Consider the following 18,392-nt stretch of genomic DNA (forward strand, 5'->3'; position numbering starts at 1 on the left):
AGAGTAGGGCTGGGATAAACGATTATTTTTTAAATGATTAATCTAGCGATTATTTTTTTGATGCATCGATTAATCTAACGATTCATTTTTTTTCAGTCCGATTCGATTTCGCTTCGATTAATCGACTTGTGACAACACCGGTAATACCGGTTTCATCGGGGTGGGGTGTATAAAATGTTTAAAAAAACATTTGCGGGAGTTTGATTGACTGGCGATCTGATCAATCAATCATAATACGCCATTTTTGTCCGACAAAGTAGTCAGGAGAGAGAAGATTAACGTCGGTGGATTTTAATTTGAATAATGGATTGTAGGCTACCGTACTGACATCTTTCCGCGGTTAAAACAACAGTCCTTCTAATGTAGGCTACATTCATGTTTAGCCTATTTGATGCTATAAATTAACCAAGGAAAAGATGATCGGTTCACGAGCAGCTTTAACTGAGGCAATCTGTCACGACACATTAAAGAGCCACAAAATAGTAGGCCTATTTATGGTTTAATTTTCTTGAATGAAAATTGAGACTTTATTAAATGTTACCTGCTTGGTCCTGTCTGTCAGCGCATTGTCAGTGTCCTCTATGTATTTTTCACGACATTCATAGCTATAAGCCCATTATTAATAGCTATAAGCGAAAACTTTAGGTGTCGACAACGTATTATAGCCTACTCCAACATCGAGTGCAAAGTGGGGAGCTAGAATGGAAGGCCATCTCCATTTTGCAAAGACGACATATCACGGAATTGTTTCCTTTTAAATTAAAGAATTCCCATACTTTAGAGGAACGAGTGCATGCCGCCTTGCACTTCTGATAGTCTGAGGAGCCACTCGTGTTGCTACTAGTCGCCGGCGCCGCCATCTTTGTTTTGGGTCCGACGAATCGACGCGCATATTTTGCGTCAACGTATTTTTTGCGTCGACGTCATCGATGACGTCGACGCGTTGTCCCAGCCCTACGACAGAGCTTACCCAGTGGAGAGTGGAGGCTCCACCCCCAGTCGGTCCAGCTGATTTGGGAACAGTTCAGCAGAGCCCAGGTAGACCTGCTTGCCTCCCGAGAGACCTCCCACTGCCCGTCTGGTACGGCCGAACAGAGGCTCCCCTTGGGACAGACGCGCTGGCGCACAGCTGGCCCGCGGGGCTACGCAAGTATGCTTTTCCCCCAGTGAGCCTTGTTGCACAGGTGCTGTGCAAGGTCAGGGAGGACAAGGAACAAGTCACACTAGTGGCTCCCTACTGGCCCAACCGGGCCTGGTTCTCGGACCTCGTGCTCCTCGCGACAGCCCCTCCCTGGCGAATTCCCCTGAGGAAGGACCTTCTTTCTCAGGGGCAGGGCACGCTCTGGCATCCGCATCCAGACCTCTGGAAACTCCACGTCTGGTCCCTGGACGGGACGCGGAAGATCTAGCCAGTCTACCACCTACAGTCGTAGACACGATCAACCAAGCCAGAGCCCCTTCTACCAGGCAGCTTTACGCCCAGAAGTGGCGCCTGTTCGCAGATTGGTGTTCTTCCAGGGCCGAAGACCCACAGAGGTGCGCAGTTGGGTCAGTGCTCTTATTCCTGCAGGAGAGGCTGGAGGGGAGGCTGTCCCCTTCCACCCTAAAGGTGTATGTCGCTGCTATCGCGGCTCACCACAACGCAGTAGACGGTAAGTCTCTTGGTAAGCACGACTTAATCATCAGGTTCCTAAGAGGCACTCGGAGGTTAAATCCCTCCCGGACAAACCTGTTCCCCTCCTGGGACCTCTCGGTAGGCCTCGCGGGCCTCCAGACACCTCCCTTCGAGCCGCTAGAATCAGTTGGACTCAGGGCCCTCTCCCTTAAGACGGCCCTGCTGATCACGCTCGCTTCCATCAAGAGGGTCGGGGACCTGCAAGCGTTCTCTGTCAGCGACACTTGCCTGGATTTCGGTCCGGCAGACACTCACGTGATCCTAAGACCACGACCGGGCTATGTGCCCAAGGTTCCTACCACGCCCTTCAGAGACCAGGTAGTGAACCTGCAAGCGCTGCCCTGGGAGGAGGCAGACCCAGCCCCTTCGTTGCTGTGTCCGGTACGTGCTTTGCGTACCTACCTGGACCGCACGCAGAGCTTTAGACGCTCTGAGCAGCTCTTTGTATGCTTTGGGGGACAGCGGAAAGGAAACGCTGTCTCCAAACAGAGGCTGACCCACTGGGTTGTAGATGCCATTTCATTGGCTTATCACACCCAGGCCGTGCCCCCACCCTTGCAGGTCCGAGCTCACTCGACAAGGAGTGTTGCGTCCTCGTGGGCACTGGCTAAGGGTACCTCCCTGGCAGACATTTGTAGAGCAGCGGGTTGGGCGACACCCAACACCTTTGCAAGATACTACAATCTCAGGGTTGAGTCAGTTTCATCCCGTGTTTTCTCAGGTCCGAGCCAGAACTCGGTAACACGCTGATGGGCTGGCCGGGTGAATCACTTGCGTATACGCCCTTTCCCTCGCTTGAGGTAAAACAGTGCGTCTTTTTTCCCAGGAGACTCCACTCAACATGAATCCCTGGTTGATTCCTCCCTAGCCCTCATGGGTCCGCAGTTCGGCGGAGGAACTTGCCGACCCAAGCCACTGCGGGTACCCTGATGGCTACCCTGTACTGGTATAGGTGCTCCACAGAGTAAGGGCCTCCTACGCGGACTCCCCCTGTGTGTATATTCCACGATACGGTCCCCTTACGAGCAGACCCGCGTTTTCCTTGGGTACGTTTCGGCTGCCCCCAGGTCGCCGTGTGTAGCAACTCCACCCTCGCTGAGGCTGGATCTGCCACCGCGCCACTTCCACGTGTCGCCTAAGAACACATTTGACGTATTCACCACCATACCTCCCCAGTTGGGCAGGGGTGGTCTCCGCGGGTCTTCCCCTCCCCCTCAAAATAGGGGAAACTGGGTAAGACCCCCTTCCCTCAATGCGTGTAAGGGCCCCGGCTGTCTATTGCTCTATGCAAGAAACATAGAGAGAAAAGAGGCCCAGCCAGGCTTGGCCCGTTCCCAGGTTGGCAAGCGTCACCTTGTTCCTCAGCCTAGGGTAACCAAAATGATCCCGACGACTTTTCTGGGGCATTGGGGAAGGGTACGTGCCCTGGCACAGCTGGTCGTTTGGCACGTAACAAATACCTGCCCGCTCCTGTGTCAGCAGAACACGTACACGGCTCAGCGCATGGCGGATTTAAATTGGACCCCTAGTGTCGCTTCTCTGACACAACGTGGAGAGAGCGACAGACGGGGAACGTCTAGGTTACGGATGTAACCTCCGTTCCATGATGGAGAGAACGAGACGTTGTGTCTTCCCGGCCACATCGCTGAGCCGAACCGCTGTAGTGGCCAGAACCATTTCCGGCTCCTCAGAAAAATCCTGAATGAACTCTAGTATTTGCCTCGCCTTTATGCCCGTATGTCCGGGGGCGGGGTATGCAAATACTGACTGCCAATTTCTCATTGGCCTTTTTTTAATGGATCAGAGGCATATTCAGCGCTCAAGAGAGACCCCTAGTGTCGCTTCTCCGACACAACGTCTCGTTCCCTCCATCAGGGAACGGAGGTTACATCCGTAACCTAGACGGCATCCTGAACACTGATGCATATCCCAATTAATAGAGATTAAATCATGAATAAATAGGTCTACATTCATTATCCTATATTGTCTCATTTTCACCAGTTTTGGGGCGATTTCAGAATTTTTATTTTACATACACAACAAATAATTGAATGGTCACTAAAGCAATTAGACAAAATACCTGCTTTTATAAATCTGTCAGGGCGAGTGACAAGTATCCAGTCAAGTAAAGACTGACATGTTGAGGTGATTCGATTGGGCTCCTTAATCAATTGTTTTAAATTTAGAATTTCACAGTTATTTTTATCTTTAGCAGAAGACTTATCCAACCAATTTTTGTTGAAATCACCTTATATAATCATTTCATTTTTACATAAGATAGAATCAATGGTATGAATCATACAATTGAAAGACTCTGCAGTGACAGAAGGAGGTCTATATATGTTTCCTATAGTTATATATTTATTCTGATAAAAAGTTATTTTTACAAAGAGACATTCAAAATGTATGGGTTCAACTGAAGGTGTAATTAACTCAGATATCAAATTAGAGGCAACACCACTGCCCCTAGAGCTTCTATATGCTCTATAATGAGCATAATTCGCAAGTTTGATTTTATTATCAAAGATTTTGATATTTAACCATGTTTCAGATAGTGTAATAATATTAGGATTATGTTGAGCTACCCATGCAGGAAGTAGATACCTTTTTGGCAAAAGACTTCTAAAGTTCAAACGAATAATTTTTAAACCTTAAATATTTTCAATTTTAAAGGTATGAATTCATGGAGATAACAATATTATTATAGGATAAAGCAAGGCAGATAAAAAAAAATCCAAAAGGGTTGTAAGAGTTTGAAGTAATATATCAACAAAACTAACACACAAAGCAAATACATAAAAACACACAAAAACATTAATTCTGGCCAACCATCCATCCTAAACACAGGCATCTCTGTGAGAGGGTCTAGTTAAGTCAGTATAAGAAAAGACCATTAGTAATCCACATTAAGGTCGGTCTGCAATAAAATCATAAGCAATAACAGTAGCTCAGAGAGAAAAAAAAATGAAAAACATGTAAGAAAATCAGAACAGCTGGCAATACAACAATTTTTACAACAATCTGATACTTAATATATTTACAGCATATAAATAAAATACATGCAAGGCAATATAAACCAGTCGTCTAATAAATATTTTAAGAGAGAGAGAAAACTAAATTTAAGTGATCAGACACCCAAAAGACAGTAAATGTCGCAGCTTAAATCTTCAACCAAATAAATTCTCTGTTCTTATTGTGGAGAATTTTGTGGGAGACATGAAGGCAGTTTCGGCGGCTTTATGACATGTAAACAGTTGGGGTTTTCCATCAACAGTGACACTCAATGTACATGGATATCAAAGAGAGTATTTTAGATTAAGTTCACAGAATCTCCGTTTAACTATATAAAAACCGCAGCACCTCTTCGTGAGTTCCGCACTGAAATCAGGATATATATAGATGTGTGTACCTTTAAACACCAGCTCCTTTTTCTCTCTAGCAAGATGGAGGATTTTCACCTTGTTCTGAAAATTAAGAAGTTTAATTAGGATAGGCCTTGGACCAGCTCTACAGGTGTGTGGAAACATAGAAGTACGGTGAAGGAGTGGGTACGTTTTCTCGCTCAAGGAGCTGTTGGATTAGCTGCCACAAAAATCCAAGAATATCTGGGCACTCAGAAGTTTCAGGAATCTTAACAAAGCGAAGATTAGAAGATCTGCTTCTATTCTCCAGATCATGAATATTGTCCATCAGGTAGGCATTATCTATTGTTAGTTCTCTGTTCAGAGTCAGGAGATCTTGTACATTGTCCTCATTAGCTCTGATCCATTGCTATAGTGAAGAAACATGTTCTCCAAGTGTATCCAAAGACCTGAAAGAGCTCCTCCAAAGAGCTACAAGAGTGCGCAGCAGACTGACCAGTGTGGCACTCCTCACTCATGCTGCAGCAATTTTTTGTCAGAAAAATACTTTTTTCTATATAATAATAGAAGAGAGAATTATATATTTCAGCTTTTATTTCTTTCATCACATTCTCAGTGGGTCAGAAGTTTACAAACTATTTGTTAGTGTTTGGTAGCATTGCCTTTGCATTTTTTAACTTGGGTCAAATGTTTTGGGTAGCCTTACACAATTTTTTCACAATAAGTTACTGGAATTTTGGTCCATTCCTCCAGACAGAACTGGTGTAACTGAGTCAGGTTTGTAGGCCTCCTTGCTCGCACACACTTTTTCAGTTCTGCCCAAAATCAGATTGAGGTCAGGGCTTTGTGATGGCCACATCCAATACCTTGACTTTGTTGTCCTTAAGCCATTTTGCCACAAGGTATGGTATGCTTGGGGTCACTGTCCATTTGGAAGACCCATTTGCGACTGAGCTTTAACTTCCTGGCAACATCTTGAGATTTTGCTTCAATATATCCACATAATTTTCCTTCCTCACGATGCCATCTATTTTGTGAAGTGCACCAGCACCTCCTGCAGCAAAGTACCCCCTCTTCCCCATGCTTCACGGTTGGGATGGTGTTCTTCGGCTTGCAAGCCTCACCCTTTTTGCTCCGAACATAACAATGGTCATAATGGCCAAGCAGTTACATTTTTGTTTCACAGACCAGAGGACATTTCTCCAAAAAGTAAGATCTTTGTCCCCATGTGCACTTGCAAACTGAAGTCTGGCTTTTTTATGACAGTTTTGGAGCAGTGGCTTCTTCCTTGTTGAGCAGCCTTCAGGTAATGTCGATATAAATGACTTGTTTTAATGTGGATATAAATTTACCTCTTTCCTCCAGCATCTTCACAAGGTCCTTTGCTGTTGTTCTGGGATTGATTTGCACTTTTCACACCAAACTTTGTTCATATCTAGGAGACAGAATGCATCTCCTTCCTGAGCAGTATGATGGCTGCATGGTCCCATGGTGTTTATTCTTGTGTACTATTGTTTATTCAGATGAACGTGGTACCATCAGGCATTTGGAAATTGCTCCCAAAGATGAGCCAAACTTGTGAAGGTTCACAATTTTTCAGAAGCTATTTGGCTAATTGCCTAAAGGCATGACATCATTTTCTGGAATTTTACAAGCTGCTTAAAGGCACAGTTAACTTAGTGTATGTAAACTTCTGACCCACTAGAATTGTTATATAGTAAATTCAAAGTGAAACAATCTGTCTGTAAACAATTGTTAGAAAAATTACAAATGTCCTAAACGACTAGACAAAACTATAGTTTGCTAATATGAAATCTGTGGAGTGGTTAACAAATGAGTTTTAATGACTTCAACCTAAGTGTATGTAAACTTCTAACTTCAAATGCATGTGTGTGTGAAGAGAGCAGAGTGCAGAACCTCTAGTTTATTCTAAAGCGCAAACTGTGCAGTGCATGCAGACTGTATATTATTTAATTAAATGGCATCCTTTTGCTGTTTAATGATTACACTTGGCCATATAGATATTAAAATTTTATTAAAAGTCAAATTGTCATAGATTTGCATTAAAACTTTGTACAATCATTCAAATGTTTCCTGTAGCACATTACTGTAGTATGGTACCAAAATTAGCAACAAGATGATATCGTACAATTTAACATTTTGGGTATTGCGTATATCACGTAACCCTAATAGAAACAATAATTTATGTATTTATTGCTAAATACATATATTTGCAAATATACAGTTAGTTTATATGACACCATTTTTAAACAATGAAAATGAAATAACATGGACTGATGACTTACAACCTCAGAGCTGGTAGGTCTGTCTTTAAAAGTTTAAGAGTAATTGTAAAAAATTAATTTGCTTAAGAAGAAAATGAAACAGATTTTAATTACCCGATTGTTGCGCTACAATAATAGCAACTAAGACATACAGTAGGCCTATATAAAATTGCTGTAATTAAATAAAGTCCTATTTTATATCTGCCATAAGCACTTGAGTCACACCTGTTAATGCACTCATTAAAACACTTAAAACGTTTATGAAACTTTTTATTGCGAAACTTCTCATGTTTCTGCCTCCTTAGGATAAATCACTTGTGTTGTTGTTTTCCTCATTTGTAAGTCATTTTGTTTTAAAGCATCTGCTAAATAAATAAGCCTACATGTAAATCTAAAATGTGAATTTTACATAATATCAAAACACATTTAAGCACAGCCGATTAATCAACATGACGGATATGTTGGTGTGCTACCTATTTTTAATATGTCAACAAAACAAACACAACCAGCTAAATAATATGGCCAATCAAGATGGAAAAAATATATAAAGACTATTGAGTCATTTTATGAGGTATATAATAATTTTTATTATATTTTTATTATATATTATATTACATTTTTGCTTTTCAAGAATCAAAGCCTAGTCACTTAACAGAATAAAGATGACTGGTTTTGTACCATCCCTGATAACATGTTAGCAGAATCACTCAAAGCAGTGGTACTTTGAAGAGCTAAAATCTGAAATCTCTAATAGTGACTGCAGAAATCTATGTGAAAGCAAACATCACAGGTCTCTCCTACCGCACTTCTGCAAAGTTCCCTAAAGATTACAACACACCCCCTTCCCAAAAGCAAAGGTTGGAGAAGAGGGAGAGAGGAGGTGCGAGTCAGAAAAGAGAGAAAGGTAAGTGGTGTAGGTTTGTCTTATCAGGGGAAAGCAGGCAGGGATATCTCTGAGGCCTCAGGGTGAAGGGAAAAACGCTGCTGCCATTTCACCCAGAGGGAGAGAGAGAGAGAGCGAGAAAGAAGGCGAGGGGGGCAAAGAGACAGATGGGTTGTGCCACACACAGGCAGCACCCGCTGTACCCTCTCCAGTGCCCCTCTGCCAAAATGAATAACATTATGGCTGCATGAAATGTCACCGACCCCACCCCACACCCCACCTCTCCTGATGAATGAAGCATCAAAATGTCAGATGTGCATCAGTATCTCTGTGAATGTGTGTGTCTATATGATACATGGATGTAAGTGTTGAGGGGTATTATTATGTACACACACACAGAGACACACAATAATGTGACTGTCTCAGGGATCAGTACAGTCAGTAGAAATGCCAACAGTTTATCAGAAATTACCATGAACGGCACAAATCAGACTTTCCAATCTCCCTGATATTTATGATCAACAGCCGCCGTATGGAAGCTTCGGGTCAGGGTTAACACTTTTTAAAAAGGTCATTTCGGGGAATGATCATTTGTTTATTTCTATGTTTCTCAGATAACTTTTTCACCAAGGAAGCGTTATTGTTGCGTACAAAAGCATTATTTATCTATTACTGCATCACAGGCATACGGAGAGCAGTAGGGTCACACCAAGCAGACTCAAGTGATGGAGTGATCTGATGCCAAGATCAGCCACACACATATCTACACACACAGCACTGTGAGCACCCCACCCTACTCTGAGCAAAGTCACTTAGGTTTTATCATCTGTGTATGTGGGTGTATACAGGTGCCAAAACTCAGCAGGACAGGCAACAAGTTGAGGGGTAAACACCCTCTGAGCTCTGCAGTTAACGAGAGCCTCAATCCATCACACACACACACACACACACACACACACACACACGACAGAGTCACAGTAGAGGTCAGTGCTTTAAGCTATTCGGACAACTCCAGAGACACAAAAGCCACTCAAATCCTACACACTCTCATGACTAATTCATAAGGATTCATACAACTTTTCAAAATTTGGCTAATTTGTATGATATTGTACGACTGCACTCTGTATGAATTCGTACAACTTTCACAACAGCCAATGATGTTGCTGGACATCTTTCCATCTAATATGTGACAATTGCTTGCTTCTGTCACACACAACAGCTTCCTATCATGTTTACACACTCTATTGATCAGTTAGGTTTAGATAAGGGGTTTGGGTAAGGGCATATTATTAATAAGCTGTCTTAACACTTTGTGCGCAAAACCTGTGCTTACTACCGCATTTGACATCCGGGCATTTGCATGTGATGAAATCATACAAATGAAAAAGAATGAACTTGTGCAAAATCATACGAAATAGCCAACTTGTAAAATATGTACGAATTTTCATGAGACAGGGTTGTAAAATCCTATACCTGAAACACATTTCACACAGTCCCGACTTCTAGCACTTTAAACTCCTTTGCAGACCACTACATAAGTTCTCACTAGATGAACGATGAGAATACTGACATGTCGAGTGCTCTTTATAACAGCACAATGACTTAATGGTGTCAGCCTTTACAAAAGGTTTTATTAAATATATTTCCACCCATCACGTTAGAGTTGTTTTTCTCGGGGGCCTGGATAGATCAGTGAGTATTGACGCTGACAACAACCCCTGGAGTTGCGAGTTCAAAACCAGGGTGTGATGAGTGACTCCAGCCAGGTCTCCTAAGCAACCAAATTGGGCAGGTGGCTAGGGAGGATAGAGTCACATGGGATAAACTCCTCGTGGTCGTGATTAGTTGACCTCGATCTCATTGGGGCTCTTGATAAGTTGTGCGTGGATCGCGGAGAGTAGAATGAGACTCCACATGCAGAGTCTCTGTGGTGTCATGCACAACGAGCCATGTGATAAGATGTGCAGATTGACTCTCTCAGAAGAGGAGAGACTTGTCCTCCGCCACCCGGATTGAGGTGAGTAACCGCGCCACCAAGAGGACCTACTAAGTAGTGGGAATTGGGCATTCCAAACTGGGAGAAAAGGGAATAAATATGTAAAAATATTTTTTTCTCTCTGCAACTGTACGCTGTAAACCCCAAATTACAGTTCGGTCAGACACAAACGCAAATTTCATAATTAGCAGATGTGTGCGGCCTGATATGTCTAACTGCACGTACAATGAAAGCCTGTTATTTTTTGCACTAATTAGTGGGTCCACAAGGTGGCAACACTCACAGTTGAGATGTTGTTGTCACAAAGAAGTGCTAGTAGCAGATATAATCGCCGGTAAACAACCGGAGACAAAGGTGGAAACAACAACATTGGATGTGCACGTTAAGAGCTTGTGTGCAAGGAGGTCAGGAGATACCTCCTTGTGTTTAACTACAGTCTGAAGAACTATAAAGACATCTTTATGGGTCTTAATTCCTGAAGAGAAATAGTCCAGCATCTCATTGCAGTTGCATCGCGCATACACCAGCTACATGTGTATGAATGCAAAGTCAAATTAAGTATACTTTGAAAGGTTGTGCGTTCAACTGTACACAGATAGTATACCAAGTGTACCAAAGTATACTTTGGGCATAAATCTGGCTTACCCGCAGAGCTCTCTGTGGTAAAATAATTTGAGAAACATTTAATTTCCTTCTTCAAAATGGGGGAGCCTCTTTATTGCCCTCGGAACTTATATTTGATTACAGATTGCATATTTCCTCCTTCCTCCCTCATTGCCATCATCTCTTAAATAGATCATCCCTTATTTTATTACTTTTTCCTCTCTCCCTATAAACAGCTCATTACCCCCCCCTTCTCTTTTTTCCTTTCACTACTCTGTCTCTCTTGACACTGTCATTTACTCTCTCTATCTGAGGTCATCAGAACAGCATAGTTCAGGTAAACACTAACAAAATACCACTTCCTCCCAATTTGCATAACAAGGCCTATTTGACTCTAATTATCCTAACAAGTAGCACCACCCCTAAGCCTCTCATCACAGTCTTATTGAGCGTTAATTATTCAATCTACACAAACAAGAGACACCTCCAGTATCCTCTCTTTTTCCCCTCACACTCCCAGCATCACAGGAGAAAGAACCTAGCCCGATCAATATTTAACATAGCTATAGTTAGAAGAAAGAAGAGAATGATAGCCAAATAGTAACACAAAAGTGCAACAATAATTTCCAGAGCCAATCCCATAAGCTACAAAACATCCAGAAAAGAATGTGAGTCTGATAATAAAGCCGATAACTTGTCAGGCGTTGTGAGGGCATGTATGTGTTAAATGAATTGTTGGCCCTGAGTTGTTAATGGCAGTAAAGTTCCTTCCAGCAGCCTGTAAATAGAGAGAGTGAGAAAAAACTGATGATTTCTCTTGAAAGCAGCAGAACAAAACCGATGTATGCCATGACTAAAAATATATTGACATCCCTAGTCATTCCTTCTCTTTTATCTAGCCATCGAGTCATCACTCTCTTTATTCTTCTTTGCCTTGCTGACAATTTGCAGTATACTCAACTTATTTTTGTCATTCTGGCTTTATATTTACATACCTATCATTCCCTAATAAAGAAATCTCCTTCAGATGTTTCTGTCGTGTTTAAATGTGTTTTTGTTCATGTTTTCAGGTCTTTTATTTTGAAATTAGTTAACTTCCTTGTCTAGTCATGGGATTATCCTGTTTCCCTCTTGTTCATATGCCTTGTTCTCATTGGTTTATAGTCTTGTTTTCTTGTTATTAGTTTAGTCTTGTTTTTTGTTCATGTTTCATTGTCTTGTTATCAGTTTTGTATTTTCATTGATTGTCTTGTTAACTTGTTTACCTAGTCAGAGTATTTATAGCCCTCATGTTTGCCTTTGTTGAGTATTGTGATTGTATAATCCGGTAACATTGTCCTTGAGCCTGTCCTTGAACCTGTCTTCAGCCTGTCTTGCCTTGCCTAAACATTACAGAATACTTGACATGAACCCAGCAGTTTGCCTCATGCGGTTACGCCAGGGTAACCGATCCATGGAGGAATCCTCTGGCCACCAAGGTGGATTTCAATGAGATCTCCCTCAAAGACTTTTTCTGTTTTGGGATAAATGAGCCCATATCCTCCAAGGCTGCCTGAAGGCAGATTTAGTTGGACTCTGATTTAATGTATTTACTTTGCTCTTCGACTGAGTGACTCAGCCTTCACTGTGGGAGTGGCTGATGAGGAACACGGCACTACTACAGTGACCTTTACATCCGCGCCCTCAGCCGCTCTGATTTCACCATCATCCGAGTCCACCAAGCCAGAGTTTGCCATCATAGCCACCAGATCCAGCGTTGCAAGCCTCGTCCATCCCAGACCCAGCTCCAGCCCTAGAGGAATTTTTTAAGTGGGGGCCACTATGGCTAAAGTGGTCTCTGAGCTCCATTCAACGGAGACCACTTTCTCCCCATCCTCGGTGGTCCAGGAGACTTCCTTTATCATGCCTTCCATGGCTCCGCCCCTCAAACCTCCCGCAACTCTGCCTTCCAATTCTCCCACAGCTGTGCTCATGGCCGTCCAGAAGCAGAAAGAAGAAGGGCTCCTTCTCACCATCTCCCAGGCCTCCTGACCCTTTCCTCTGGTCACCCCCAAACGGGACCCCGCTCCCTTCCTGGAGCCGCCACCTAACCCACCACTGGCTAAGCACTGGTCTCCTGCTCCACACCAGGTCTCGCCAGGCCATGCCTTGCACGAACGTTACAGTTTCTCAGTGAATTAATTATTTAAAGTGGCAATTTGTGTTCTTACATTAAACATTCTGTGTGTAATACGTAATACGCAAATTCCAACAGTTTCCACCGTACAGCCATGCACCACTGATCTAATGATTTTCTCTTCCTCTTCATTCTTCCATTCTGAATCCGACTGAAATCAATTTGCTAAGATGAAAGATCAAATTTGCAAAATGGAACTCGCTAACTGGTCTTTCTGCCGTTGTAATGGGAAATAATTTCGGTCTTAGGATACTTTCTCTACAGCTCTGTGGGTTAGAAGGGACAAAACAGTAGAACAACAAAGGATTTGGTATGGAAATGCAACATAGGATTTCTAAAGAAACATTTAACTTTAGATTACTGAATAACAATTATAGAGCCATCTTGGAACCAGGGCTATCTAAACTGAACTCATTTCTCAGAAATTGAAAGGAGAAAAATAGAGGCGATTGGGGACAGAGAGAGAGATGAATCTTTCCTTTGGGAGTTTTTTGTCTTCCTCTGGGTCATTATCTCAATTAAAAACATTCAAAACAACTTTCACCCTCTCCCCTCCTCTATCCCTCTTTTCTCTCTGGATGCCAATCTTTGGAGAAATATCTTCACACACAGACACATCTAGCTGTGAGCCTCACTGTCTTGAATTTAACCTAGCTATATTAAGAAACGAAGCATAAATGCTGTATTTATTGCTTTGCCTGAAAGTTTGTTATGAAGACTTTTTTTATAGGTTACAAACTGGTAATGTTTTTTAAAATGCAGAAAGTTTTTTGTGAGGGTTAGGGGATAGAATCTATAGTTTGTACAGTATAAAAATCATTATGTCTGTGGAGAGTCATCATAAGGATAGCCGCACCAAGAGAGAAAAAGACTGAGGCTTCACAGCCTCCCTAGAGCAAATCATCTCCCTGGTGTCAGCCAACCCTCCAACATATGGGCCCCTTAGTCAGCTCGCAGACACAGACAGTGTGTCTACGAGTGTGTGGCAGGGCAACTGTGTTTGACAGCCTGATAGTCTGACAGTTTTAATCACACCTCTGGTTTTGTTACAACTGTTCAGACCTACAGCAGAGCCCTTAAACACATAGAGATCTTAAGAGATCTGCCCTCAGACACTAAAGGGAGGGATGCTGAAGATGCAGCGGAGAGATCAGATGTTTCACCGTCAGCTTTCAGCTATGAAAATTAGCTCTAAGCTTTACTGGGGAGAGACTCTTTAGATAAACATCCATCTGCTTTTGTCAATTAAGCTCCTAAAACTACCCAAAGCAACAAAAACATTTCATGCCTGATTTATCGATGGTTGAGAACAGGTGCATTTTCAGGCCTCATTTGCAGATAAATTGCAAATTTGGTGTAACTCACACATAGATTTGTCTCCCCTACACACCCTATTAAATTATTTTCTGCCTCTGGCTTCAATACTTCATTCAAATAGTCCATTCTACCACATGTCAGCAGCTCTGTAGTAGGCAACTTGCGCTGTCATAATGACAACCACAAACCAAATATTCTTGTGGCTATTGCACAGTTCATGGGACACAATTCCATACATTCAGATCACATGCTGTCTAAACATGGAAGAGATGAATTCTTTGCTTGCAGTCTATTTCACGTAGTGGTGTCAGGCCACCTTTGCTGCCAAGGTTGAAAAACAGTGAAGATGATGATGGTTTCAGTGCTTGATCAGCAGAGTCAACCTCTCTGATACCATCTATGACCCCCCCACCCCCAATCTTGCAATCCCCCACACTCTGACTTTCTGTCTGTCTCTCTCTCTCTCTCTCTCGCTGGTCCACAGCCTAATTGTTTGTCTGTTTGACATGTCCAGTTCCAGACTTGCTGAGATAGTGCAAGTAAAAATAGATGTGAAGGCCACTGTGGGTCCTCAGCTGGAGAATGAATAAAAACCGTATGCTGCCGGGACAAAAGTCTGGTCATTTCATCACTGTCTCTTGCCTCTGAGGAGAGTGAAAATAAGGTGGCTCACCTTACAGCACATATTTTTTTTATTTATTTTATAAAAATTCAAACAAAGAGTCCTGTCCCCTAAAAACAAATTGAAATGCACAGTAAACTCTATTTTAAGGCTGAAGAGTGAGGACGCCCCTTAACAAAGTGCATTTTGCATTATTATTCCAAACAAAAGCCTAACTAGACTACTAATAGTAGCATTATCGCATGCTAAATTCATAAGAAATTCACGTTTAACAAAATCATATAATATGCATTAGATTTGTGCAACATTTTGCTGTAAATCTCGCCAACTCTCTTACTCAAACCAACTAATTTAACATGTTCAGTTACAAATGAATGAGAAAAAATAAAACAGCGCACTAGAAGCTTAAGTCAGACGAAATTAAAACTACATTCATAAACACATTAAGATTAGGCTAATGTTTTGGATTTTCGATTTTGACGACATTGAATTGCAAACGTTTAGCTTAACGCAAATTCTTCTTTTATGTAAATAAAGACTCTGCTCATGTCAAAAAAATTATATGCACACTACATTTGGTTAAGGAAAAAAAGGACGTAGCAAGATCCTAATAGACAACTGTAGACATACATAATTCACTATAAGCCTGAAAAACAACAAGGTGTGAAACCAGTAATTGTATTATTTATTACGCTTGACAAAACAAAACCACCCCGCCGCTGTCACCGTATACGAAACAGCCGCCCAGCGACCATCCATACAACGTTTATCAAAAAAAGTGTAGGTATTCGTCTATACATAATTCAAGAGTAGATTAAGATGTTAAAATGGGTCAAGTGAAACAGGAAACTGTAGAAAACGAGTGAAATTGAGTATTTTTTTGCCCAGTAAAGCACCAAAGACATGAACGCGCGCTGTCATTGCACTTGAATAAGTCAGACTACATGAAGAATGCGCGTTCTTTCCGTTGTAATTTATTCTGCAAGACAGCGACTTTATATGATCAAACATCCAATACTACAACAAGTTTTGTACGTGCGTAAATGTTTCCTTACCTTCGTGGAGAGACGCGATGAGGAGCGCGTGAAGTAACGCTATCCGTATAGCTAACATCTTTGGCTTTCTAAGATGTAATATATTGTTCAAAAACAACATTATGAATAGTCTAGTTTGATAAGTTGGTGAATAAATAACATAATCCTGTGAGAACTCATGTGAGAATGTTATTCTTTGGACAGGATATTCACGTTGCTTGCGGTCCCTCAAAATCCGTGTCTAATAACTGTCACAAACATTCCTTTAAAACCGACTCAACCCGTTCACTTTAAGTGATACAGCCGTATTATAACCCAATAAAAGTCACTCTTGCTGTCCTTTCTATTTTATCATTCCCTTGTAGATAACGATTAAAACAAGTGTAGAGGTCCGGACTGGTGATGGCGTGGCGGGAGTCACGCGCCGTTGAAGTTCACTGCGCGACCGCGAGCTAGAGGATAGTAAGAGTCCTATGACACCGTCTCTTGGCGAACAGTAGTGCAAAACCTTCGGCGGTCGCCGTGGACCCTCTCTGAAATGTTCTCATCACTCATAAGACGCTGCTTTTGCGTTGCCATATCTGCTTTTTAGCTTCACTTTTCCTAAATGAACTTGATCGCGTAGTTCAACAGAGACAGAAGGGCCAACAGTCAAGCTGGTTCTCGAGCGCAAAGGGAAGGAAGAGCGAGAAGATGAGGAATTGATTGACACATTAACTAGCCAATGGGGTTTTCAGACAAAACAGGTGCGCTTAAGAGATCAGCCAACCACATGCAGGAAAAACTCTCATCCTTGCACCCAAGGCAGGCAGATAGTTGAGCCCAAACACATTTTCTTCAGAGGAATACGTGAATTCTTATTTGTCGTTCTAATTTTATTTTTTTAAAATATGAATATAAATAGTCTTGAGTAAACGTGAGAATCTGTCAATTTAAAGTATTTCATTTTTCATATCAGAGCTTACATCCATGATAAAGTCTTCTGAATGTTCTATAAATAGGCCTAATAGTTAAGTTTAAAAATATATATTTTATGGCTCATTGTGTGTATATATATATATATATATATATATATATATATATATATATATATGTTTTGGTTGTTATAATTGTGTTTGAAGCGAAGCTTTTTAGGATATGTTTTAAGACAGAAAAAGTATTAGTGAACCACGTTCAGCGCGAGTATGTGTGACCTGAAAGCACTGTGGTCAAATGGAGGAGTAGTAGCGACCCCTAGTGAGTACTATATGAATAGCTTGTGTCTGTGTGTGGTCCAAGCGGCACAAGCATGGGTTGAAAGATGTCTCCCCTTCTTGTTTCATCTTCTAAACCATGTCTTGAGTTGTGAATTCATCAACAACAACAACAAATATTTATAACAATAGATCTGTTGGTGAGGTCATTTGGGGGGCAGATTATTCCATCATTATTCAGATATCTGATATGTGGCAACATATATTTCAAAATACTACAAAAATGATCGTTTTATATAGTATAACATTTATTTTCCCAAAGTGGAATTTGAAAATGTACATATATGCCCAAATATATCTTTATATATGGCCATATGTAAGATTTCTGGATGTTTTCTTTAGGTGCATCTCAATCAGCTCCCTAGTTCAGTAATCAGGGCACTTATATCATGGAGTCGGCCATTTTTGGGCTGTCTCACTAGCAAAATCGTTTCAGTTCATTGAAACATTCGCTCCCTAAAAATTCCCATAATGCACCGTAAAAACCAGGGAGCATCGTTACTCACTATGTTCCCTTACCGAAACATTGTAATGTCTTCTGAAGTCTTCTGAAGCTGTTAGAAGACGAGAACAAATGTAAAACTATGAAAGCCTTATTTTCTCATTAAAAGAGATGTTGTTTGTAATGTCTTTGAGAGGGAAACAATCTTTTAAGTATTAGAGTTGTTAAAAGAAGTTTAATAACTCCTTTATTTTTTGTAATTCTTTTGAATGTCATTTATCTTTCAAATTAAATCTGTACGTTTGAATATCTACAACGAAATGCAAGATGGTGTTGTTAAAATCCGCTATATTTTAATGCGCAAGCTCATAATCGTTTCATAGGACGTTGAGTCATAATTGTCCCAATTTTCAGTGGATGAACCCCCTTGCCAGTGCCTGAATTTGTGTTCACGATATACTGATTTATGACAAAGGGAGCAGGTATAGATGTCTTTTTTCTCTCTTTTTTCCTCTCTCTCTCTCTGTCTTTGGTTGAATACAAACGTAACAAATGTATCCCTAATTTATCAAGTGTTATCCCTTAAACATTTTGTACAGTGCACAGAAGTTGTATTTCCAGTCATTCTCATTTGTTTCATCTGGAGTTCGGAATATTTCCAGCTCTATTGAGTGTGTGAATGATGAATGCAGCAAGTGAATCCGATACATTATTTTTCTTCCTGAGCCTTGTTGCCAGGCACAG

At 41.5% G+C, this 18,392-nt stretch overlaps 1 protein-coding gene across 1 annotated transcript in view; it reads right to left on the reverse strand.

The window, feature by feature from the left end:
- si:dkey-215k6.1 (transmembrane protein 132C) overlaps window positions 1-16,603 on the reverse strand; it is a 360,978-nt gene extending 344,375 nt beyond the window's left edge. The window contains exon 1 of the mRNA XM_052125216.1: window positions 15,975-16,603. Within this exon, the coding sequence (XP_051981176.1) occupies window positions 15,975-16,074 (100 nt within the window). The 5' untranslated portion in view covers window positions 16,075-16,603. The remainder of the gene's footprint in view (window positions 1-15,974) is intronic.
- Between the last annotated feature and the right edge of the window lie 1,789 nt (window positions 16,604-18,392).

The sequence above is a fragment of the Xyrauchen texanus genome, chromosome 4, assembly GCF_025860055.1.
Source record: "Xyrauchen texanus isolate HMW12.3.18 chromosome 4, RBS_HiC_50CHRs, whole genome shotgun sequence".
Lineage (NCBI taxonomy): Eukaryota > Metazoa > Chordata > Actinopteri > Cypriniformes > Catostomidae > Xyrauchen > Xyrauchen texanus.